Source organism: Poecilia latipinna, unplaced genomic scaffold (genome assembly GCF_001443285.1).
Source record: "Poecilia latipinna isolate Pla-1442-1.1 unplaced genomic scaffold, P_latipinna-1.0 Scaffold247, whole genome shotgun sequence".
In the NCBI taxonomy this organism is placed as follows: domain Eukaryota; kingdom Metazoa; phylum Chordata; class Actinopteri; order Cyprinodontiformes; family Poeciliidae; genus Poecilia; species Poecilia latipinna.
This window is the reverse complement of record NW_015112863.1, coordinates 559,940-586,101: the sequence shown is the minus strand read 5'-3', so window position 1 is coordinate 586,101 and position 26,162 is coordinate 559,940. Positions and strand designations below refer to the sequence as shown.

The following is a 26,162-nucleotide window of genomic DNA, read 5'->3' as shown; positions in this document are numbered from 1 at the left end:
AATTAAAAAAAAATTCTTTAGTGTCGCAAATGTCTCTACAAAATTTTAAAAAAAAAAAAAAAAAAAAAAAAAGATAAGCTTATAATTTTGAACAATTAATGCTGTTGGAAATTTGTCTGTTATTTTAAATAACAGAGATTTCTCTTTCTTTGTTTTAAAACAAAAACTTTATCGCTTTGGTGTCATTTTGTTGTGGGAATATTTATATTTAAAAACATTAGTTGATTTATATGGAGAACCAAAACTGACAATTAAGAATACATAAAGTAATAATTGCAAAGGTGAGAAATAAAGAAGCCAATTCATCATATGCTCACGTATTTGTTAAACATTTATTTATTTCTGTATTTTTTCTTAATTATGTCAGTTTTGGTCCTCCATAGATCCTGAAGTTTACCTGAAGTTACTATTAAAGTCCACCTTGGGCCACCCAAATCTGATTTTAACTGATGTATTTAAACTTGGTTAACTACAGCAATATTTTTTAAAAATGAAGGTTGAGCTAGATCCTGTTTTTATTGAGAAAAGATAAAATATTGTTTCATATTTCTTCAATCAAGCCCAAAATAATAAACAAACTGGATGCCTTTTATTTAACAAGAAACGTGCAAAAATCAATGTGAGGTTTTGGATATGATCCTGTTCTTACCAAAATCTGTGATTACTTTGATTAAATTACTTCATGATTAGTTTATTAAGTGCACAAAAACAAAACCAGCAAACATTTTGGTCATTTTAGTTCTCAATAATTATATTTTTTGGCCCACAAGTATTTTTGAGTTTATGATTTTGGCTCACATGACAAAAACTTTTCACTCCCCTCAATAACAGATCTTTACTTCAGAAAAAGCTTTCAACAGGTTATTCAGTTTTTGCGTCTCTAAGCTCATTTTATTCCTTTTTGGGTTGCAAAGGTTGCTGACGCTTGTGAAAGACCATCAAAAACTCGTTTTCATCATGAAATCCCAACAGAATCCTGTGAAGCCTTGTAGTATGTTAATTTAATGGTATTTTGTTGTTTGGATTTTCCAGCTTATTATCGCTTCCTGGTTCTCTTCTTTAACTGCCTCCTGACTTTTGGTTCCTACTTCTGCTTCGACATCCCCAGCGTCCTGCAGGACCAGTTCCAGGGGGTGAAATCAGTCGAATGATTCCTCATTATCAACCTGTTGGGTTCATGTTTGACTCAAATCCAAGGTCTGTCCACAGATTAACTTTATCTCTGGTTTGTCTCGTGTTGCAGAACCTCACATGTCCCAATGCAACAGTGATCAATGGGACTGTGGACTGTGTAGAGGGGCTGGGGATGAGTCCGCAGCAGTACAACCTCCTCTACGCCATATATGCTTGGACGTAAGCAGATTTGCATGTCGACTCATTTTGCGATAAGATATTTTCTTTCTCTCGGTGAGCGTGTCTCTGTCTGACCACCAGGAACGCTGTGGTGGTGATTATGGCCGGATTCCTGATCGACAAATTAGGAAATCGATGTGAGTCTGCGTGAGTTTAAAACCTGAGTTACATAGTGCTGCAACTAACGATTATTTTACAGATTGATTATTCTGGTGACTAATCAGTGATTTATCCTGACAGTTAGTCTGATGATTAGTTTGATTATTAATTGGGTATTCTGACAATTATTTATTCTCATGATTAATAGATTTTTCTGATGATTAATCGATTAATCTATTCTTCAGATTATGCTGGCAATTATTTGTTTATTCTGCTATTTAATAGATTATTCAGATGATTAATTGATTATTCCAATGATTAATTGATTATTCCAATGATTAATTGATTACTCAGATGAAAAATTGACTCATTTCTCTTAATTCTTACTCAACCACTGAAACCTTTTTCTACAATTTTATAAATACATTAAAAGATGCAAATAAACAAATAATCTAATTCCTTTTTAAAATAACAAAATAAACATTTTATTGCCTAAAATGCAGTAACTTAATTTCTTTAGTTATTTGTAGCAAATGATGCAGCTAAAAACACTTGAGGATGTGAAAAGCTCAGACATTTCTGCCCGACTAAACATCAGGTCAGTGTAGAACGAACTTGTTGACATATTTCTGTTACTGGACAGCAAAAGGTCCTCAGTGCTGCAAGTTTTCTGCAGAATTTGAACCAGGTGAAGCTAAACCTGGTATTTTCAGTAGAAGATATTTACAGATAAAAGGTTTTTTGGATCTTAAATGTATCATATAAATGCTTTTCTGCAGTTTTATCTTAGTTACTGCTCTGACTGTGCTGTTAATTAAATGGATTACTAAATCAGTTGATGCTCGTTTCAGCAATCGATTAATCGCTGTTAGTGCGATTAATCGTTTCAGGCCCAGTCTGCAGTCAGACAGGTGACTGTGTGCCGCTGTGTTGCAGTCGGGGTGTTTCTCTTCTCCTTTCTGTGTGTTCTGGGCTCGTCGCTGTTCGCTCTGGGCTCCCACTTCAGAGGAACTCCCTACCTGCTTCCTCTCATGCTCACGGGACGTTTATTATTCGGTTCCGGCAACGGATCTTTGACCAGTAAGAAGCAGTCTGGTCCAGTTTATGATCCCAGGTGTGAGAGAGAGAGGGCTCGCTGCAGCCTTGTTTGTTTTCCCAGTTGTGCAGAACCGCATCACAGCGTTCTGGTTCAAAGGGAAGGAGCTGGCGCTGGCCTTCGGTGTGACGCTCGCCTTTTCCCGCCTCGGTTCGGTCCTCAACTTCTTCTTCACGCAGAAGTTTGAAGACCGATACGGCATGCAGTGGACGCTGTGGGGTGGTACGTTGACCAGGAAGCGCCGCCTGTGCAGAAGAGTTCCTGCCTCCAGATGACGGTTTTTCTGCTTTTCCCAGGCGCTCTGCTGTGCGTGCTCGGCTTCGTTTCTGCGGTCGTCGTGAGCGCTCTGGACAAGATGGGCATGAGGCAGCTGGGCCTCGACGGGGCCATCGCAGAGGAGTCCCGCAAAGTGGTCAGACCCTCTCGCTCATGGCCAACAGTCAGAAGTTTACATACAGTCACCATCAACACTAGTTTCTCTAAAACCCAGATTATTCAGGCTCAAATGTATACATACATGCTCCTTTGGTTCCTTTGTCCTGTTTATAAGTATTTTAAACTGTTTGTAAAATGTTTACTCTTGTGATTAAGAGAAAATATTAAAATTAACCCAACCATTCAGCCATTTTTCATCATCATCTCTCCATCCTGATAAAGAAAACGTTTTGGATGGATGTAATCGTCTCTCCAGAACCGATTCCAGCAGAACTCTGGGCCCAACTTACCCGAGTCTTTCTGTGTTCAGAGGGTTCAGGATGTGAAGCTGCTGTCGCTCCGGTACTGGCTGCTGGTTCTCACCATCATGTTCTTCTACAACGGCATTTTCCCCTTCATCGCTGATGCCAGGTAGAGCTGATACGATTATTTTACAAATATTCTGGCAATTAATCAATTACTCTGACAATCTGTTGTTCTAATAATTAACTGATTATTTTGTCAATTAAGTATTCTGCCGATTAAGCAGTTATTCTGTTAATCAATTATTTTGACGATTAATTGACTATTTCTGCGATTAATCAGATATTTTTACGCAATATTAGAAATACATTAAAAATGGGAATAAATAATGTAATTTTTTTATATTATAGCCTTAATTGCAGTGACAGCTTTTCATTATGAATGTTTGATCATTTATAGGATGAATTTGCAGTTAAAACAAATACTAACAGTAATTTTTCTGCTTGACTGATCAATACAGTGAAAGGCTGACATGTTGTTGTTTTTTCAGTTAACAGATTATAATTTTTTTTTTAATTATTATTTTTACATAATTTGAACAAGATGAGCAAAACCTGACAGTTGAGACGTTCTGGGTAGAAATTATTCACGAAGGTTTTTTTTTGTCTTAAATGCAAAATGTTTATGTTTTTGTACAGTTTTAGTTTAATTACCTCTCTGAGAATGATGCTTTTTCAGAAAATAATTGCCATTTTTTCAGATGACTAATGCAATTAATCACATTAATCGTGATTAATCGATTATTGAAATAATCGTCAACTAATTTAGTGTGTTGTTCTTTCAGTAATTATCTATTTTTAGTCTGTACTCAACAGTCAATGACTAATCAAGTACTAAATTAGTTGATGATTGCTCCAATAATCGATTAATCACGATTAATCGTTTCAGCCCTATACGCAACATACTTCTGGGTCACAGTTTTATGTCAGAATCATTAATAAAACTGCAGTTGTTTGTTTTTAAGCATTTTTCACGTTGTTTCCTGTGCAGTAAGTTCATCCAGGATAAATACAGCGACTACAGCCAGAAGGAGGCGGCGTACGTCGCGGGCGCCGTGTACGACAGCTCGCTGGTGCTCTCGGCCGGCGTGGGCATCCTCATCGTAAGCCACCGCCGCTCTGGAGTCAGTCTGGCCAGAAATCACTTTGATTGGTTCCAACTTTGTGATTTAGGATTATGTGGGCCTTCGGGGAGTTTTTGCGGTGGCCTGCGCCGTTTTCACGCTGCCCGTCTTCGGACTGCTGGCCTTCACCTTCGTCCCTCCTCTGGTCTCCACCATCTGGCTGGGAGTCACTTACTCCTTCGCTGCCGTGAGTTTCAGACGGTTTTACTCAACTGTGAATCATTTAACACATCTGGTTTTAGGCTGTTTAATTTTTAATTTAATTTCTGGCAATGGCTTTAAATCATCATTGCTGGCTTGTGTAAATTTGAGCGCTAGCATCCAGCGCCTTGCTAAAGTTTCTACGTTTTTTCACATTCAGCCGAAATTTTTTAATTTTATGTGATAAACCAGCGGAAAGTTCTGCATAATTACTAACTGGAGTTCCAGGAACACTTCTGCTAATCCGCTAGATTTGGGTTTAGCGCAGTTAGCATTTAGCGGTTAGCAAAACTAATGTTTACGATTAGTGTTTCAGGGTTAGCACAGCTAACTTTGTGTTGGCAGTTAGCTACTTTTTAAAAGGAACAAAACATATAAAATTTCAAAACATGTCTTATGACTAAAAATCTGAAAAGTGTGGCATGCATTTGCTGTTTGCGAGTCTTTTGTGGTGTATCTCTGCTAGCTTGAGTTGGATGGAGCCGCGTCTGGTGACACGAATGCTCAGAATAAAAACTGTCGGATGAGTTTCTGATTTAGTCCCTCATGTGAAGACATGGGGTTGGTTTGGCTGCTTTTTGAATGCAGAGTTAGTAAAGAATGTAAATGCATGCCACACTTTTCAGATTTTTATTAGCAAGTTCCTTGTAACACCATCTATCATCTTAGCAAAATAAATCACGGTTTATTAAATGTTCTTTTGACCATTGATGACTGCAGTCCTAAAACAGTTTTTATATTTTCTTTGCCCGTATCCTTGGTGTGTTCCTGGTTTATCCTTGGCGTGTTCCTGGTTTATCCTTGTCGTGTTCCTGTTTTATCCTTGTCGTGTTCCTGGTTTATCCTTGGCGTGTTCCTGGTTTATCATTGTCGTGTTCCTGGTTTATCCTTGTCGTGTTCCTGGTTTATCCTTGTCGTGTTCCTGGTTTATCCTTGTCGTGTTCCTGGTTTTCCTCTCCGGGTTTCGCTCCAGGCCAGCATGTGGCCGTCCATCCCCCTGGTGGTTCCTCAGGCCACGCTGGGAACGGCCATGGGCTTGGCCACCTCCATGCAGATGGTCGGCATCGGAGTGTCCAACCTGATCGTCGGGCAGATTTTGGGCACCAAATCCAGGTAATTAAACCATTCTATGGAAGAGGGACACTGCAAAAAATAATGATAATAAAAATCTAACTTTAAAGAATTTTTAAAAATAAAAGTCTAAATTCTGAAAAAAAGTGAGAATTTTAAGAAAAAAAATCTAAATTCTGAGGTTAAAGAATTCTGAAAAAAGTCAGAATCCTGAGACAAAATTCTTTTTATATTTTTTGGGAGTCCTCTTCCTCTCCAGCTGTGGTCCTCCTTGCAGCGGCAGTGTTTTACAGATTTCCTGTCTCCTGCAGTGAAGCTAAAATCCCGCTGTGGCGCTGGCAGAGGATGATGATCTTCATGCTGGCCAACACCGTCTGCTGCATCGTCGCCTCACTTCTGCTCAACATCGTCGACCGCAGACAGGTCAGACATCGCCGCCGTCCCGCTGACGCACTCTGCTTCACGGCGCTAACGGCATTTTGTCCCGACGTGCCTGCAGGGCGGGACGCTGAACAAGACGACCAAAAGGTCGCGGCCGGCGGAGGGAGACGCCGAGCGAGAGCCGCTCACCCGGACGCAGGAGGAGGAGCAAAACCAGACCAATTCCATCAACTCATGAGGTTTTCTCATGTTTTATGTCTCAAAATGACAAACGAGTTGCTCTGTAGCAACTCAGTCAAGTTCAACTTTCTCCAGGCCGACTTTTTTTTTTTTTTTTTGGGCTGCTCTAGAAAGAAAAAATGGAGCAAATTTCTGCCAAAAAATGTGAAAAGGAGAACGTCTGAGTTTGAAAAGTCTTGAAAAAATTCAAGAATTTTGTTGAAAAAGTCTTGGAAAGTTTGGAGTTTTAATGTTGAAAATTTTCTAGAAAACAAACTCAGAAATTTTAAGATTAATCTCAGAAATTTTGTAGAACAAACTTGGAAATTTCTGAATTTGAAAAGTTGAAAATTTGCTTGAAGAAACTCGAACTTTTATATTAATCTTATAAAATTTCTAGAAAAACTGGAAAATTTCTGAGTTGAAAAAGTCATGAATTTGCCAGAAAACTGAAACTTTGAAATTAATCTCAGAAACTTTGTAGAAAAAAACCTGCAAATTTCTGAGTATAAAAAGTTGAAATTTCAAGTTTTTTTTCTACAACATTCTGAGATTATTCTCAAAATTTCAGAGCCTTTGGGAGTAAATGTCTCATCCTGTCCTTGTTTTTTTGTCTAAACGGCCCTGTCGCCGTGGTGCCATAGCACTTCAACACCAACGCTGCACAAATGTTGATGTCATGCAGATTTTTAACTTGTTTTAATTCTTGACTCTAAACCTCATTTAAAGACAATATTGTTTATTTTATCAAAACAATATTGAAACTTTCTGACTTTATTTTTTGTTGTCCTGTCTGAATTTAAAGGAATACAAGAGAAAATCTTTTAAAACTACATTTTCAGTAAAAAGATGTTTTATTCCAGACTTTACTGAAGTCTGAAATGTTTGTCACATTTATCACCAAGTTTAAATGTTTAACCCAAACTCTTCCTCCAGACCAAATTTATGCAGTTATTTCTTATTTTTTAAACAAAAAGCTGAAAATTGATTCCCATTATAGTTGTGTTAAAAGGCTCAGTTCTCGCCGTCGCCACTAGATGGCACTGTTTCTCTAAATTTAATCTTGTAACGTTTGTACTTTGCATTCATTCCAAATCTGGTCACTTTTTATCAACGTGAGACAGAAATGATGAAACTCATTAAAAATATAATTTAAAAAATGACATGTTTTCAGATCAAACTCAAAAATATTTCGTTAATCCTAGAGGGAAGTTAAATGCTTCAACTCCAAAGAGTTGTAGATGCTGTAGAGGTCTGTACTCCAGTGGCTTTGATGAAGCCTCTGACTGAAGACATCATAGTTTTAAGGCAGTCCAGATCCGTCCATCACATCCGGTTCCTGCTGACTTGGTGTTCCCTCTGGCGCACATCTCGGCACTTTTTCTTTTTTTGTCAGCACTTCTGCTCACCTAATTTTGGGATTTTTTTTTACGAACATTTCATCCTAAATCTGTCACAAGTCGACTACTTTTCACTTCGTTAAGAGTCTGACTGAAGATTTTACCAAAAATTTTGTTTTTTCTTAAACATATCCTGCAGGTGAATCTGACTTCTGTTTGTTTCTGTTCATTTTTTACATTTTATCTCAATACAGATCAAATAAATAGTATCTAACTATTTTACAACCAATTGTATTTTTTTCTCCTTGTGGTTCTTAGTTTAAAGGGAATCGGTAAATTTCAAGGTGAATTAAGTATAAACTACTTTTTAAATTGTTTTTTTTAATGTGATTTCTAACACTATTCATACTGTAGATGTTTTAATACCTGAGCTGAAGGTTGTTTTATTAAATAATTGTTCTGATTTGTTGTTCTTCACAGGTTTTTCATTGAATCTTAATGTTTGTTTTTTTCAACATTTCTTTGATTTTCCTCTGTGACATTTTGACCATTTTTAGAGTCAAATTTGTAGTTTTAGTGTTTATTTTCCTTTAGACAAACACACTGAATCGTTTGTAATTTAGTTTTTTTAAACCTCTCAGATGGAAATGAAAACAAAACAGAAGCTTTCAGATTCAGACTCAGTAAAAATCACACTTGCATTCAAAATGATGAACTAAGACGCAGATTCACAAACATTTTTGGAAATCTGTTTCTTCTGCCTGAATTTGCTGTTTTTATGGTTTATTTGTTCTAAATACTACAATTTGTACATAACGTTAAAATTTAGTCAGTCTGATTCGTAATTTAGTACAAATTAAATCAGATGTAAGGATTGAACAGCATTTAGTAAAAAAGACTGTTTTTACGACTTTTTACTTTTATTTAAGTAAATCTATTGAAATGTTACTAAAACTACTATTAGTTTATTATTATTGTTATTATTATTTAAAACACCATGATATCTATTTAGATAACTGTTTGAAACAACCAGGCAGAAGAATAAACATTACTTTTTCATTCGTCTTATTTATTTATTTATTTTTTTTAAGGAAAACTAAATAAATAAACAATATAAAGAGCATAACTTTTTTTCACAAAAGCCTGCCCACTTCCCCCTTGTAAAACATTTTATTCAGGCACAAATAAAAAAATCCTCTGATTTACTGTCGGTGGTTGCCATGTTGTGTTCATCCAGACCAGCAGGGGGAGCGCTTTGCTCATTTTCATTTCAGTAGCGTCTTCATTACGTCGTTTACAGACGTCAAGCTGTCACCTCCTCGAAGCGTTCAGACTCCTTAAAATACCAAACTGTCCAGATAAATATAGCGACTAAGGAGTGCCTCTTTTAGCTGTTTCTCCTTTGGCTTCCACTTAATGCAGATTAATTAACCGGTCAATAATCTGCAGCTGAAAAAAATTAAACTCTAACACACAGAAGCACATTCTGGTGTAAGAATGTAGAATTTATCGAGTTTTTATGGTGAAAGCACTGCAAAAAGCAAAACTTTACCAAATACTTTTGGTCTCGTTTGAGTTCAAATATCTTAGTATCTTGTTTTAAGTACAAATGCCTTTAATATTGATGGGAAAAGTTCCAGATCCACTGTATTATTTCAACTGTAACATGGAAAAAATGTCTTGCTAGAAGTGAAATAATCTGCCAGTGGAACTAGAACTGGGTTGCTAGGTAACGGCTGGGCTTGGCTGGGGTTGCTAGGTAACGGCTGGGCTTGGCTGGGGTTGCTAGGTAACAGCGTCAGTGGAACTAGAACAGGGGTGGGCAATCCTGGTCCTGGAGGGCCGGTGTCCTGCAACTCTTAGACGTCCAACACACTTGAATCCAACAGCTGGATCTCCTCCTCGGTGCAGTCAGGTTCCTGCTAACGACCTCATTATTTGACTCAGGTGTGTTGAAGTAGAGACACATCTAAAAGTTGCAGGAGCCCCTCCAGGCCTGGAGATGCCCCCTCCCCCCCCCGAACTAGAACCTTCTCATCAATATTAAGAAATGATTGACTTAAAACGAGATGCTATATCCTGATGAAAAGTTATTAGTAAGTTAGTTTTGTCTTATTTCAAATGTACTGAGATATTTATAATAAAAACTAGATTAAAATTCTTGGTCAGATTTTGTGCTTTTTAAAGTGTATATGCTGTTCCTTTGGTAGAAAATCTTACCAAGTATTTTTGGGTCTAATTTCTAGTACAAACATCTTAATACATTTGATATCAAACGAACTGACTTACTAGTAATTTTTCAGCAAGATATAAAAGCTTGTCAATAATTTTTTAAATATTGATGATAAAGTTGGTTCCACTGGCAGATTATTTCCTTCTAACAGGGGAAAATGTCTCGTAATGTGAGTGAAATAATGTGATATTTCAACTAGAACTTTTTCATATAGATTAAGGAGTTATTGACAAAAACAAGCACTTATATTTGCTGAAAAGTTACTTATAAGTTAGTTTTGTCTTATTTTAAGTGTAGTAAGATATTTGCACTAGAAACTAGACTAAACATTCTTGGTAATATGTTGTGTTTTTGCAGTGTAGTTAAATAACCACAGCATAAAGCGTCTCAAACTGAGGAGAGAAGGTTACCTGAATTTAAAACCTCTGATTGCCATGAAGAGAAACCCTAAATATACCACACCTAATCTGCTTAGGGGGCTTGTGGTAGGAGTTAGCCTTTGTCCTGGTGGAAAACACACACACACACACACACACACACACACACACACACACTGACAATGATAAGGAGTCAGAGAGCAGCTTAGCCTGGACGGTGCTGCCTGGTTTCAGACGCGATCTGTCCTGCTGGAAGCATGAACCGCTCCAGCCTCCTGAAACTCAACAGCCTGGGGAAGCTGTGCGGCTCCGGCAACAGCAGCGACATGGTGATCCTGGACCGGGTCAAGAGGAAGAACTCGGTCAGGCGCATGTCCATCATCGAGGACGGGCAGCTGGCCGAGGTCCTCTACCTCATCCCCAAGCAGTGCATGATGGAGCAGCTGCCCTTCATCAACCCGGACGACTACATCGTCTGCGAGAAGCTGGCTGGGATTCCTGCAGAGGTCTCAGGTCAGCAGCAGCTCCTGCTACACTGCAAAACACGACAAATGAACAAGTCAACTTGGTTTAATGTCTACTGCAAAGATATTTGTGCATTTGAAAAAAACACAAAACTAACTTACAAATAACTTTTCAGCAAGAAACAGGAGCTTATATGAGCCATGAGTCCTTAATATTGATGGAAAAGTTCCAGTTCCACTGGCAGATTATTTCACTTGACATGATATTTTCTCCACTTATAACTGGAATAATCAGCCAGTGGAACTAGAAATTTTCCATCAATATTAAGGAATTCTTGATTTAAAGAAAGCTCATATGATTTGCTGAAAAGTTACTTGTAAGTTTTGTCTTATTTAAGTGAACTAAGATATTTGAACTAGAACAAGACCAAAATATTTGGTAAAATTTTGTGATTCTGTTAGAAATAAGACAAAACTAACTCACAAGTAACTTTTCAACAAGATATGGGAGCTTCTTTTAAGTCAATAATTCCTCAATACTAATGAAAAAAGGTCTTGTTCCACTCAGATTATTTCACTTATAATGAAATAAAAATGGGGAAAATGTCTTTCTTTTAGTGAAATAGTTTTCCAGAGTAGAATAAACAAACATTTAGCCAGTTTCTGACTATAAGTCAAAGTCTTTTGGTTTCTGCAAATCGAGCCGTTTCAAAAACCTTCCGAATGTAACGTCACAGATCAGCAGGCACTGCGCCGTTACCTAGCAACCCCAGCAGAATTCCGCCTGTTACCTAGCAACCCCAGCAGAATTCCATCCCTTTCCTAGCAACCCAATCGGAGCTCCAGCACATTTTGTAAGCTGCTTTTACTGCTCAACTAAAGAAACTTTTAATGAATATTCTTATTTATTGAAGTTGAAGTGTCATAATCAGTCAGACCTTTATGAAATGAAGGAAGGTCATTTCTCCCAGCCGATGAGCCGCCAGACTTCCTCCCTTTCCATCACAGATGAGGTCATGGATCAGATAGACAACAGAATTTAACACACACACACACACACACACACCGTGTGTGTTTTCAGACCGCCCCCTCTCCTCTGGCAGCAGCAGCTCGTTGGTTTAGTCTCCTCGCTCTGGGAACAATCAGCAGTCATGAAACAGAAAGGTAAACTCTGCCAACTTCTCTCTGCAAATGCAAACTTTATGATTTATATTTGAATTAATTAGGTTTATTTACACTTTATTTATATCTATAGTTTTTAAACTGCAGCAGGGTTGATGTTAGGACAAGGATCAGCAAAATTTACAAGCGAAACAAAATAAGATTAGAGGCTCAAAAGCTACATTAGCAAAACAAAATGGCTTGTTTTCATAACACCAGGAAATTTATTTAGATTTTGAAATCAAAGAAAAGAGATTTTGTATTTGTTTTTAAATTCTTTTTAAGATAAATCCGGTCAAAAATGCATAAAAACACCAAGAGAAAAACTTTAATTTTTATTCACTTTACATCAAAATGTTTCTTATTTCTTTAGTATTTTGGGTCAAAGTTGAGAAATCAAACAAATATGCAAAATTTTACATTCTCTGTTCATTTTTCTTTTAATTGCTTCATACGTCAGGGAAAAAATCAGGTTGTCTTGGTTTGTAGACTTCTTGTTTTTTGTCAGGAAGTTGAATGAAAATNTTTTNTTTTGTGGATTCAGTCTAGTTTTAAAACTTCCTTGAGATTCTTCAACCTCAGAAATGCTAGAAAACTAACTTCCAGTGATGAGAACGGCGCCAAGTAGGTAAAAGTGCAAGGACAGCAGAAGTTATTGTGATGTTAGAGCCGTCTCTGACTGCAGCGTTGTGCTTTTTATGATTATGGAACATGAGGACACATGTTCCATAAACACTGTTCAATCTGAGTGAAATTATTATTGATGGGTCAGTTTAACACCTCTCCTAACCAAAGCCGGTATTTGTATTTTAACATAAACTCACAATAGTTTGTGTTTGAAAAGAAGAAGGTTGTTTTTGTCAATAAAACATAAACTGAGAGTTTTTCCCTCCTGATAGTCCGGTAGACTCATTTGTTACATTTCCTGCTGCGGTTCTCTTTCACACTGCGCTGTCAAATGATCCAAACTAATTGAAAAAGTTGTTCCCCTCCTCACCTGCGGGGGCGCTGCAACAAGAACCACAGAAGGAAACAACATTAAAACCTCTGAAGACACTGAGCGCAACGTCTTTCTTCACAAAATGTAAACAAAAATGGAGCCGTCAGATTTTAGTGGTTGCAGGATTTCTATTAGTCATTTCTCCCTGCTAGCGCCAGGTTATCATGTTTACTTGGTTGTATTTACCCAGAATGCCCTGCGCTGTAGTCCACTTCCTGCTTTTGGAGCAGTCTCCAGTTCGCTTGGCATTCACATACGCATTTAAACTGCACCAGTTGCTTCAACCAATGAGAGACTGAGATTTGTAGGCAGACCAGAGTTCGGTTTTTGACCCAATTAGCATTTACATCTCCACAACTGAACGGGACAAATGCACAGGTTCACTCACCTCGGCATGCTGGATGCTTAAAGCTGACAGTGAAATTGACAGCTTGAACTAATATTCAAGCTGTCAATTACTAATCACTAATTTTTGATTTTTTTTCTAGTAAAAATGCACTTCTTTTTTATCTGTTTCTATAAGTGTTCAAATCTTAGCTGTCATTTGTAGTTTTACGCATTTTACATAACATTTCTGCTGCTATTTGCACATATCTGTTATTTATACAGGTTTTGTTTTTCATATTATCTTTTAATACACACCCACATTATATATATTGTTAAAAAATATCCTATTCAGTTGTACATTCCTTAGATCAAGGTATTTCTAATAAATGCACATTGTTTTATGTTAGAATTTTATCCTTATTATGCAATATATTCTCTTTACTTTTGTTTATTTTTTAGATACTTTTTTATCTGTGTGAATTTATATCTCAGTGTTGCCCTTTATGTGGCATTACGGAGTGTGTCTATCATAAAATCCCATTAAAATCCACTGGAGGCCTAAAATCCTAAAAAACTGGAGGAAGTGTGAATACTTGAGCTCGAATATTAATAGAACAAAGTGAAAAGAAGAAATCCGCCCTCACTCCAGCTTTATCTTCGGCTTTTTATAGCTGTAGATAACAGGCTGAGCGATTAGCCGCCCCCTCTCCGGTTTCTCTCCATTTGCCGTCTTTCTAAATTGAACATTTGTTAATACCCGACACCAGATCTGCTTCTTCACGGACCGGAGCGACGAAGAAAGAGATGTTTGAATGATATAAAGTCTATATCTCACAATCTAAAGTCAAAATTATCATAATAAGTTCACAGTTTTACAGTAAAAAGTGAGAAACTGCTGTTTAATCACAGGATCCATCCTCTAGAAAGCAATAGAGCGGTTTAGGCGGGATTCTTGTTGCCATGCCAACAAGCCGGCCATTGTTGCTAGGCAGACCATGGTTTCAAAGGTCAGAAAGTTTCAATTTTTGAAACTCAGAAATTTCCAAGTTTTGTCTTGAAAAATTCTGCGATTAATCTCAGAAATCCTGATTTTTTCTGCCAATCTTTGTCTTCTGAAACTCAGAAATTTCCTTAATTTTTTTTTTCTTGAAAGTCCTGAGACTTATCTCAAAACTTCTGAGTTTTTTTCTCACAAATTTTCAACTTCTGCAGCTCACAAATATTCTTGTTTTTTCTTGAAAATTTGTGAGAGAAAAAAAAAGATTTAAAATTTCCTTTTTTCCAGCAAATGATTGATTTTTGGACCTAAGAAATTTCCCTGTTTTTTTCTGGAAAATTTCTGAGATTAATCTAAAAATTACTGAGTTCTTTGGTAAAAATCTACAATGGCTCTAATATGGTGCCATGAATATAAATGAGTAAATGTAACTAATGATGGATTACCAATGAAAACTTCCTGCACTTTCTGTTTAACTTAGAAAGTAGAGTTTAACCTAAAGAAACGCTTCAGTTACATTTATTTAACAGGAGTAGGTTTGAGGTTTTCTAATTTAAGTCAATTCATTTTATATGTGTATAGCGCCAAACAGTTCAAGTTTAACTGTTTCTAGAAATATATATATATATGTACATATCTCTTAATGTTGGCTAATTTAGGGACCAAGAAGAAAACAAATATATATAGTAAAGCTTTTTTTCTTTTTTTAATTTCTTCCTATTTTTTGCATGTTCACCAGAGACTCCACTCTATGTGGATGATATCTGGATTTAGCTGCACTAAATTTAAAACTCTGGATTGGATGAGTCGTAAAATAAGGCTTAAAACCTCTTTCTGTCGGTTAGTTTAGTTTATAAATAAATACATTTCCATTTGGATTTTCTCCCAATCACAAACATTTTCTGCTTACTTCTGCAGACCTTTTGCTCTGGTAACCTGGCTGAACGCGACGCCTCAACTGCAGCCTGAATTCACTAAGAGTTAAGAAGGGCGACGCGCGTCCTTCAGTTGATGGGATTTATCAGAGTAAAAACAAAGCCTTGAGGTCATTAAAGTTCCTCTGATCCCAGAGTTAGAGATCTGATGAAGCTCAGAGGAAAAACACAAAAACCTTTATTATTATTCTCAAATAAAAGAGGATTAGACCAGTTTAAATACCAAAAACCCATTTAGGATGAACTCTTAGGTTTAAAGGCAGATGTCTGGTAGTTTTCTGTCCAATTAAATGTTTGTTTTTTATAGCTACTAGATAAATTGAATTAATCAGAGTCTTAAGTAAATAATACACATAAAGAAATGTCTGATTTAACTAAATAGAAAAATCATCAAATGGATCCGATCAATAAAACTTACCAGCATGGAGACATCTTCATGTCTTCAGAGAAAATATTTTCTTCACCGATGCTTATTTGGTCGCCAGAAAGATGTTCCCAAAATAAAATGAACTCAAATACAATTTAATTTGCACTTTAAATGGAGATGTTTTTCTTTTTGTTTTATTCTGACACATTTCTGATGATCTCTGATCAAATCTGATCAAATGTTTAGTGAAAACGTTTGGGTAATATAACACCACTGCAAAAATAATAATTCAACTTTTTAGTTTTTATTTACTATGAGTATTCACAAATGACGTGAAAATGTGCAGATTTCCCACTACGATACTTCAGATCATCAAAAACATTTTTAACAAGAAAGATAACCTAAATTAGTTTATAAAAAGATAGTTTTCAATCAACAAAAACATTTATTATTGACAGAAACTACAAATCAACCTGGTCTTATGTAAAAATGAACTAACTACAACAGCAGTCAAACACGGTGGTGGTGGTGTCATGATCTGGGTCAGTGTTTGTTAGTAAAGTCTCATTTGAAAAGTAGAGACAGAAAAATCTAAACAGAAGAAAAATGTGACACACTGGATGAAATGTGACAGTTTTTACATGAATCGGCCTCGTCACTGATGCGTCCGTTTCTTCCGCCCCGCAGTGCTGCACGCCCTGGACGGCTGCCAGCCGGGTCTTCCGGCAGGAAAACAACAAATCCAGTGCTTCAGATGTGGAGCGCTGTGCAAAGGAGAGGCGCTGCGAGTGCAGAGCAGCTACTTCCACCTGAAGTGTTTCACATGCAAGGGTGAGTCAGAAAACGTCTGCAAAATCCCAAATTTCCTCACCTTTGCACCAAATACCTGCGTCTATTTCAGTCCTGGATGCTTCTGTTGTGTTAGGTAACGCTCACATGCTCCAGTTCAGCTCAACAATGTGTTATTCCCACATGAAGTTTAAAAATATTGTCAGCAAATCAGTCAGAGTGAAGTATAAACAGTTCATAAATTCACATTTTGAATGGTTTTGTACTTAAGTGCTTAAAATAAACATTTAGTCGCTTTTTTGGCAATAAGATNTAATCTGCAGCTGAAAAAAATTAAACTCTAACACACAGAAGCACATTCTGGTGTAAGAATGTAGAATTTATCGAGTTTTTATGGTGAAAGCACTGCAAAAAGCAAAACTTTACCAAATACTTTTGGTCTCGTTTGAGTTCAAATATCTTAGTATCTTGTTTTAAGTACAAATGCCTTTAATATTGATGGGAAAAGTTCCAGATCCACTGTATTATTTCAACTGTAACATGGAAAAAATGTCTTGCTAGAAGTGAAATAATCTGCCAGTGGAACTAGAACTGGGTTGCTAGGTAACGGCTGGGCTTGGCTGGGGTTGCTAGGTAACGGCTGGGCTTGGCTGGGGTTGCTAGGTAACAGCGTCAGTGGAACTAGAACAGGGGTGGGCAATCCTGGTCCTGGAGGGCCGGTGTCCTGCAACTCTTAGACGTCCAACACACTTGAATCCAACAGCTGGATCTCCTCCTCGGTGCAGTCAGGTTCCTGCTAACGACCTCATTATTTGACTCAGGTGTGTTGAAGTAGAGACACATCTAAAAGTTGCAGGAGCCCCTCCAGGCCTGGAGATGCCCCCTCCCCCCCCCGAACTAGAACCTTCTCATCAATATTAAGAAATGATTGACTTAAAACGAGATGCTATATCCTGATGAAAAGTTATTAGTAAGTTAGTTTTGTCTTATTTCAAATGTACTGAGATATTTATAATAAAAACTAGATTAAAATTCTTGGTCAGATTTTGTGCTTTTTAAAGTGTATATGCTGTTCCTTTGGTAGAAAATCTTACCAAGTATTTTTGGGTCTAATTTCTAGTACAAACATCTTAATACATTTGATATCAAACGAACTGACTTACTAGTAATTTTTCAGCAAGATATAAAAGCTTGTCAATAATTTTTTAAATATTGATGATAAAGTTGGTTCCACTGGCAGATTATTTCCTTCTAACAGGGGAAAATGTCTCGTAATGTGAGTGAAATAATGTGATATTTCAACTAGAACTTTTTCATATAGATTAAGGAGTTATTGACAAAAACAAGCACTTATATTTGCTGAAAAGTTACTTATAAGTTAGTTTTGTCTTATTTTAAGTGTAGTAAGATATTTGCACTAGAAACTAGACTAAACATTCTTGGTAATATGTTGTGTTTTTGCAGTGTAGTTAAATAACCACAGCATAAAGCGTCTCAAACTGAGGAGAGAAGGTTACCTGAATTTAAAACCTCTGATTGCCATGAAGAGAAACCCTAAATATACCACACCTAATCTGCTTAGGGGGCTTGTGGTAGGAGTTAGCCTTTGTCCTGGTGGAAAACACACACACACACACACACACACACACACACACACACACTGACAATGATAAGGAGTCAGAGAGCAGCTTAGCCTGGACGGTGCTGCCTGGTTTCAGACGCGATCTGTCCTGCTGGAAGCATGAACCGCTCCAGCCTCCTGAAACTCAACAGCCTGGGGAAGCTGTGCGGCTCCGGCAACAGCAGCGACATGGTGATCCTGGACCGGGTCAAGAGGAAGAACTCGGTCAGGCGCATGTCCATCATCGAGGACGGGCAGCTGGCCGAGGTCCTCTACCTCATCCCCAAGCAGTGCATGATGGAGCAGCTGCCCTTCATCAACCCGGACGACTACATCGTCTGCGAGAAGCTGGCTGGGATTCCTGCAGAGGTCTCAGGTCAGCAGCAGCTCCTGCTACACTGCAAAACACGACAAATGAACAAGTCAACTTGGTTTAATGTCTACTGCAAAGATATTTGTGCATTTGAAAAAAACACAAAACTAACTTACAAATAACTTTTCAGCAAGAAACAGGAGCTTATATGAGCCATGAGTCCTTAATATTGATGGAAAAGTTCCAGTTCCACTGGCAGATTATTTCACTTGACATGATATTTTCTCCACTTATAACTGGAATAATCAGCCAGTGGAACTAGAAATTTTCCATCAATATTAAGGAATTCTTGATTTAAAGAAAGCTCATATGATTTGCTGAAAAGTTACTTGTAAGTTTTGTCTTATTTAAGTGAACTAAGATATTTGAACTAGAACAAGACCAAAATATTTGGTAAAATTTTGTGATTCTGTTAGAAATAAGACAAAACTAACTCACAAGTAACTTTTCAACAAGATATGGGAGCTTCTTTTAAGTCAATAATTCCTCAATACTAATGAAAAAAGGTCTTGTTCCACTCAGATTATTTCACTTATAATGAAATAAAAATGGGGAAAATGTCTTTCTTTTAGTGAAATAGTTTTCCAGAGTAGAATAAACAAACATTTAGCCAGTTTCTGACTATAAGTCAAAGTCTTTTGGTTTCTGCAAATCGAGCCGTTTCAAAAACCTTCCGAATGTAACGTCACAGATCAGCAGGCACTGCGCCGTTACCTAGCAACCCCAGCAGAATTCCGCCTGTTACCTAGCAACCCCAGCAGAATTCCATCCCTTTCCTAGCAACCCAATCGGAGCTCCAGCACATTTTGTAAGCTGCTTTTACTGCTCAACTAAAGAAACTTTTAATGAATATTCTTATTTATTGAAGTTGAAGTGTCATAATCAGTCAGACCTTTATGAAATGAAGGAAGGTCATTTCTCCCAGCCGATGAGCCGCCAGACTTCCTCCCTTTCCATCACAGATGAGGTCATGGATCAGATAGACAACAGAATTTAACACACACACACACACACACACACCGTGTGTGTTTTCAGACCGCCCCCTCTCCTCTGGCAGCAGCAGCTCGTTGGTTTAGTCTCCTCGCTCTGGGAACAATCAGCAGTCATGAAACAGAAAGGTAAACTCTGCCAACTTCTCTCTGCAAATGCAAACTTTATGATTTATATTTGAATTAATTAGGTTTATTTACACTTTATTTATATCTATAGTTTTTAAACTGCAGCAGGGTTGATGTTAGGACAAGGATCAGCAAAATTTACAAGCGAAACAAAATAAGATTAGAGGCTCAAAAGCTACATTAGCAAAACAAAATGGCTTGTTTTCATAACACCAGGAAATTTATTTAGATTTTGAAATCAAAGAAAAGAGATTTTGTATTTGTTTTTAAATTCTTTTTAAGATAAATCCGGTCAAAAATGCATAAAAACACCAAGAGAAAAACTTTAATTTTTATTCACTTTACATCAAAATGTTTCTTATTTCTTTAGTATTTTGGGTCAAAGTTGAGAAATCAAACAAATATGCAAAATTTTACATTCTCTGTTCATTTTTCTTTTAATTGCTTCATACGTCAGGGAAAAAATCAGGTTGTCTTGGTTTGTAGACTTCTTGTTTTTTGTCAGGAAGTTGAATGAAAATGTTTTGTTTTGTGGATTCAGTCTAGTTTTAAAACTTCCTTGAGATTCTTCAACCTCAGAAATGCTAGAAAACTAACTTCCAGTGATGAGAACGGCGCCAAGTAGGTAAAAGTGCAAGGACAGCAGAAGTTATTGTGATGTTAGAGCCGTCTCTGACTGCAGCGTTGTGCTTTTTATGATTATGGAACATGAGGACACATGTTCCATAAACACTGTTCAATCTGAGTGAAATTATTATTGATGGGTCAGTTTAACACCTCTCCTAACCAAAGCCGGTATTTGTATTTTAACATAAACTCACAATAGTTTGTGTTTGAAAAGAAGAAGGTTGTTTTTGTCAATAAAACATAAACTGAGAGTTTTTCCCTCCTGATAGTCCGGTAGACTCATTTGTTACATTTCCTGCTGCGGTTCTCTTTCACACTGCGCTGTCAAATGATCCAAACTAATTGAAAAAGTTGTTCCCCTCCTCACCTGCGGGGGCGCTGCAACAAGAACCACAGAAGGAAACAACATTAAAACCTCTGAAGACACTGAGCGCAACGTCTTTCTTCACAAAATGTAAACAAAAATGGAGCCGTCAGATTTTAGTGGTTGCAGGATTTCTATTAGTCATTTCTCCCTGCTAGCGCCAGGTTATCATGTTTACTTGGTTGTATTTACCCAGAATGCCCTGCGCTGTAGTCCACTTCCTGCTTTTGGAGCAGTCTCCAGTTCGCTTGGCATTCACATACGCATTTAAACTGCACCAGTTGCTTCAACCAATGAGAGACTGAGATTTGTAGGCAGACCAGAGTTCGGTTTTTGACCCAATTAGCATTTACATCTCCACAACTGAACGGGACAAATGCACAGGTTCACTCACCTCGGCATGCTGGATGCTTAAAGCTGACAGTGAAATTGACAGCTTGAACTAATATTCAAGCTGTCAATTACTAATCACTAATTTTTGATTTTTTTTCTAGTAAAAATGCACTTCTTTTTTATCTGTTTCTATAAGTGTTCAAATCTTAGCTGTCATTTGTAGTTTTACGCATTTTACATAACATTTCTGCTGCTATTTGCACATATCTGTTATTTATACAGGTTTTGTTTTTCATATTATCTTTTAATACACACCCACATTATATATATTGTTAAAAAATATCCTATTCAGTTGTACATTCCTTAGATCAAGGTATTTCTAATAAATGCACATTGTTTTATGTTAGAATTTTATCCTTATTATGCAATATATTCTCTTTACTTTTGTTTATTTTTTAGATACTTTTTTATCTGTGTGAATTTATATCTCAGTGTTGCCCTTTATGTGGCATTACGGAGTGTGTCTATCATAAAATCCCATTAAAATCCACTGGAGGCCTAAAATCCTAAAAAACTGGAGGAAGTGTGAATACTTGAGCTCGAATATTAATAGAACAAAGTGAAAAGAAGAAATCCGCCCTCACTCCAGCTTTATCTTCGGCTTTTTATAGCTGTAGATAACAGGCTGAGCGATTAGCCGCCCCCTCTCCGGTTTCTCTCCATTTGCCGTCTTTCTAAATTGAACATTTGTTAATACCCGACACCAGATCTGCTTCTTCACGGACCGGAGCGACGAAGAAAGAGATGTTTGAATGATATAAAGTCTATATCTCACAATCTAAAGTCAAAATTATCATAATAAGTTCACAGTTTTACAGTAAAAAGTGAGAAACTGCTGTTTAATCACAGGATCCATCCTCTAGAAAGCAATAGAGCGGTTTAGGCGGGATTCTTGTTGCCATGCCAACAAGCCGGCCATTGTTGCTAGGCAGACCATGGTTTCAAAGGTCAGAAAGTTTCAATTTTTGAAACTCAGAAATTTCCAAGTTTTGTCTTGAAAAATTCTGCGATTAATCTCAGAAATCCTGATTTTTTCTGCCAATCTTTGTCTTCTGAAACTCAGAAATTTCCTTAATTTTTTTTTTCTTGAAAGTCCTGAGACTTATCTCAAAACTTCTGAGTTTTTTTCTCACAAATTTTCAACTTCTGCAGCTCACAAATATTCTTGTTTTTTCTTGAAAATTTGTGAGAGAAAAAAAAAGATTTAAAATTTCCTTTTTTCCAGCAAATGATTGATTTTTGGACCTAAGAAATTTCCCTGTTTTTTTCTGGAAAATTTCTGAGATTAATCTAAAAATTACTGAGTTCTTTGGTAAAAATCTACAATGGCTCTAATATGGTGCCATGAATATAAATGAGTAAATGTAACTAATGATGGATTACCAATGAAAACTTCCTGCACTTTCTGTTTAACTTAGAAAGTAGAGTTTAACCTAAAGAAACGCTTCAGTTACATTTATTTAACAGGAGTAGGTTTGAGGTTTTCTAATTTAAGTCAATTCATTTTATATGTGTATAGCGCCAAACAGTTCAAGTTTAACTGTTTCTAGAAATATATATATATATGTACATATCTCTTAATGTTGGCTAATTTAGGGACCAAGAAGAAAACAAATATATATAGTAAAGCTTTTTTTCTTTTTTTAATTTCTTCCTATTTTTTGCATGTTCACCAGAGACTCCACTCTATGTGGATGATATCTGGATTTAGCTGCACTAAATTTAAAACTCTGGATTGGATGAGTCGTAAAATAAGGCTTAAAACCTCTTTCTGTCGGTTAGTTTAGTTTATAAATAAATACATTTCCATTTGGATTTTCTCCCAATCACAAACATTTTCTGCTTACTTCTGCAGACCTTTTGCTCTGGTAACCTGGCTGAACGCGACGCCTCAACTGCAGCCTGAATTCACTAAGAGTTAAGAAGGGCGACGCGCGTCCTTCAGTTGATGGGATTTATCAGAGTAAAAACAAAGCCTTGAGGTCATTAAAGTTCCTCTGATCCCAGAGTTAGAGATCTGATGAAGCTCAGAGGAAAAACACAAAAACCTTTATTATTATTCTCAAATAAAAGAGGATTAGACCAGTTTAAATACCAAAAACCCATTTAGGATGAACTCTTAGGTTTAAAGGCAGATGTCTGGTAGTTTTCTGTCCAATTAAATGTTTGTTTTTTATAGCTACTAGATAAATTGAATTAATCAGAGTCTTAAGTAAATAATACACATAAAGAAATGTCTGATTTAACTAAATAGAAAAATCATCAAATGGATCCGATCAATAAAACTTACCAGCATGGAGACATCTTCATGTCTTCAGAGAAAATATTTTCTTCACCGATGCTTATTTGGTCGCCAGAAAGATGTTCCCAAAATAAAATGAACTCAAATACAATTTAATTTGCACTTTAAATGGAGATGTTTTTCTTTTTGTTTTATTCTGACACATTTCTGATGATCTCTGATCAAATCTGATCAAATGTTTAGTGAAAACGTTTGGGTAATATAACACCACTGCAAAAATAATAATTCAACTTTTTAGTTTTTATTTACTATGAGTATTCACAAATGACGTGAAAATGTGCAGATTTCCCACTACGATACTTCAGATCATCAAAAACATTTTTAACAAGAAAGATAACCTAAATTAGTTTATAAAAAGATAGTTTTCAATCAACAAAAACATTTATTATTGACAGAAACTACAAATCAACCTGGTCTTATGTAAAAATGAACTAACTACAACAGCAGTCAAACACGGTGGTGGTGGTGTCATGATCTGGGTCAGTGTTTGTTAGTAAAGTCTCATTTGAAAAGTAGAGACAGAAAAATCTAAACAGAAGAAAAATGTGACACACTGGATGAAATGTGACAGTTTTTACATGAATCGGCCTCGTCACTGATGCGTCCGTTTCTTCCGCCCCGCAGTGCTGCACGCCCTGGACGGCTGCCAGCCGGGTCTTCCGGCAGGAAAACAACAAATCCAGTGCTTCAGATGTGGAGCGCTGTGCAAAGGAGAGGCGCTGCGAGTGCAGAGCAGCTACTTCCACCTGAAGTGTTTCACATGCAAGGGTGAGTCAGAAAACGTCTGCAAAATCCCAAATTTCCTCACCTTTGCACCAAATACCTGCGTCTATTTCAGTCCTGGATGCTTCTGTTGTGTTAGGTAACGCTCACATGCTCCAGTTCAGCTCAACAATGTGTTATTCCCACATGAAGTTTAAAAATATTGTCAGCAAATCAGTCAGAGTGAAGTATAAACAGTTCATAAATTCACATTTTGAATGGTTTTGTACTTAAGTGCTTAAAATAAACATTTAGTCGCTTTTTTGGCAATAAGATCATGTTATTGGTGTCTGGAAAACAACCTTCCAAATGTAACGACACAAATCTGCAACCCCAGCAGAATTCCACCCGTTACCTAGCAAACCCAGCAGAATTCCGCCCGTTACCTAGCAACCCCAGCAGAATTCCACCCGTTACCTAGCAACCCCAGCAGAATTCCACCCGTTACCTAGCAACCCCAGTACAGCTTCAGCATATTTGGTCAGCTGGTTTTAATAAACCTTTTATTAATATACAGTATGCGTTGTACAATGGCTGCTGGAAAAGACAAGTGTTAAGTTGTTGACTTACCATCAAGAAACCACTTGCTGTGTTCTTATTGGTTGTGCAGGAGGCCTCACTTCTGCTTTTTAAAGATGTACAGTTGTATTATTGCACATTTGTTTGCAGCCATTTTCATGTGTGAGTGTAAACGTCGAGTTGGGGGGCGTGGCCAGCAGCAGCTCCACTACAAAACACAAAATGATATTGATGAAAAAGTTATAGTTCCACTGGCAGATTATTTAAATTACATATTGGAAAAGTTATAAGTTAACTTATAACCTGTTTCACCTTTTATTAGTGAAATAATCTGCCAGTGAAAATAGAACATATTAAGGAATTATTGACTCAAAATAAACTCCTATATTTGCTGAAAAGTTCCTTATAAATTAGTTTTATGAAGAAATGTACTGAGCTGTTTGCACTATAAGGAGCTTAAAATATACAGAACTGATCAGATTGAAATCTCATTATCTAGGAGTGACAAGACGTGGTGAACATGTGACATGATCATGGAAGCACCTTTAACATATATTTTACACTTAGACAAAGATCTATTGTAACCCAGCCTTTATTGTATTTTTTTAATAAACTAATGGATCTTTAAGCCTCGTGAATCTGAATTTATTCCAGTCATCTGGAATGGGTTGTTGTGAGATCCTCCTGGGTTTGCAGTCAGCAGAGTTACCCGGCTTCATAGCAGACATATTTCCCGCAGCGAGCCTTTGTCCTGACTAATCAGTCCTGACAAGCTGCTCATGTTGTTGCCGACTCTCTGCTGTTTACGGCCTGGAGAAAACAAAGACACTTTCAGCAGGAGAAAAACTCTAAATCTGTAGAAACGTGGATTTAAATGTTTAGAATCAGATGAGTGTCACATATCAGGTTAATCGGGAGTTTCAGTTCTTGTTGTATGTTTTTGTAAATTAATATGGTGGTAATGTTTACAAAGTATTTTTGGTGTAGTTTCTAATGCAAATATCTTAATACAGTTGAAATAAGACAAAATTAACTTTTTACCAAGATTTATGAGCTTGTTTTAAGTAAATTAAGCATTAATGTTGATGACATAGTTTTAGTTTCGCTTCCATATTTTTCACTTATAACATGAGAAAAATGTCTTATAAGTGAAATAATCTGCCGGTGGAACTAGAACTTTGTTGCTAAGTAACAGGCTGGGCTTAGCTGGGGTTGCTAGGTAACAGGCTGGGCTTAGCTGGGGTTGCTAAGTAACAAGCTAGGCTTAGCTGGGGTTGCTAGGTAACGGCGCCAGTGGAACTAGAACTTTTTCATCAGTACTGAGGAATTACTTACTTAAACAAGCTCCTAAGTTTTGACTAAACGTTCTTGTAAGTTAGTTTTGTCTTATGTCAAGTGTACTAAGATATTTGCACTGGAAACTGGATCAAAATCACTTGATAAGATTTTGTGTTTTGCAGTGAATCTGCAGAATATATCCAAGGATCAGCAGCAACACTAGATAGTTCTAGAATAAATAAATATTTTAATACATTTGAAATAAGACAAACTGACTTACAAGTAAGATATAAGAGCTTGCTTTAAATAAATATGTCCTGGATATTGTTCCAAAAATCCTTGTTCCACTGGCAGATTGTTTCATTTATAGTGAGACATTTTTCTCATATTATTAGTGAAATAATTTTAAGTGGAACAAGCTCCTATGTCTTGCTGAAGATAGTTTTGTCTTATTTCAAGTGAACTAGAATATTTACATTAAAAAATAGACCAAAATACTCTGTAAGGTTATAATAAATAAACAGTCATAGTGAA

At 36.8% G+C, this 26,162-nt stretch overlaps 3 protein-coding genes across 10 annotated transcripts in view; all 3 read left to right on the top strand.

The window, feature by feature from the left end:
* The window catches only part of mfsd1l (major facilitator superfamily domain containing 1-like), a 10,391-nt gene extending 3,659 nt beyond the window's left edge, over nucleotides 1-6,732 (top strand). Inside the window, exons 2-13 of the mRNA XM_015032664.1 lie at nucleotides 1,033-1,133; nucleotides 1,244-1,353; nucleotides 1,435-1,490; nucleotides 2,389-2,532; nucleotides 2,612-2,770; nucleotides 2,845-2,960; nucleotides 3,294-3,394; nucleotides 4,277-4,388; nucleotides 4,459-4,596; nucleotides 5,584-5,723; nucleotides 5,993-6,104; nucleotides 6,181-6,732. Coding sequence (XP_014888150.1) covers nucleotides 1,033-1,133; nucleotides 1,244-1,353; nucleotides 1,435-1,490; nucleotides 2,389-2,532; nucleotides 2,612-2,770; nucleotides 2,845-2,960; nucleotides 3,294-3,394; nucleotides 4,277-4,388; nucleotides 4,459-4,596; nucleotides 5,584-5,723; nucleotides 5,993-6,104; nucleotides 6,181-6,300 — 1,409 coding nt within the window. The 3' untranslated portion in view covers nucleotides 6,301-6,732. The remainder of the gene's footprint in view (nucleotides 1-1,032; nucleotides 1,134-1,243; nucleotides 1,354-1,434; nucleotides 1,491-2,388; nucleotides 2,533-2,611; nucleotides 2,771-2,844; nucleotides 2,961-3,293; nucleotides 3,395-4,276; nucleotides 4,389-4,458; nucleotides 4,597-5,583; nucleotides 5,724-5,992; nucleotides 6,105-6,180) is intronic.
* A 3,429-nt stretch (nucleotides 6,733-10,161) lies between these two features.
* On the top strand, nucleotides 10,162-17,740 carry LOC106947537 (actin-binding LIM protein 1-like). Its single transcript, XM_015032608.1, has 3 exons — nucleotides 10,162-10,744; nucleotides 16,170-16,313; nucleotides 17,736-17,740. Exons 1-3 carry the CDS (start codon nucleotides 10,489-10,491, stop codon nucleotides 17,738-17,740), a joined length of 405 nt encoding a protein of 134 aa, XP_014888094.1. The 5' UTR covers nucleotides 10,162-10,488.
* Nucleotides 17,723-26,162, top strand: part of LOC106947570 (actin-binding LIM protein 1-like) — a 25,119-nt gene continuing 16,679 nt past the window's right edge. For 2 of the 8 annotated variants that reach the window (XM_015032658.1, XM_015032660.1), the window contains exons 1-2: nucleotides 17,723-18,268; nucleotides 23,694-23,837. In XM_015032658.1, coding sequence (XP_014888144.1) covers nucleotides 18,013-18,268; nucleotides 23,694-23,837 — 400 coding nt within the window. In that variant the 5' untranslated portion in view covers nucleotides 17,723-18,012. Of the gene's footprint in view, nucleotides 18,269-19,283; nucleotides 19,384-23,693; nucleotides 23,838-26,162 lie in introns of those variants that run through there. The other 6 variants (XM_015032663.1, XM_015032662.1, XM_015032656.1 and 3 more) reach the window with 5 other exon arrangements.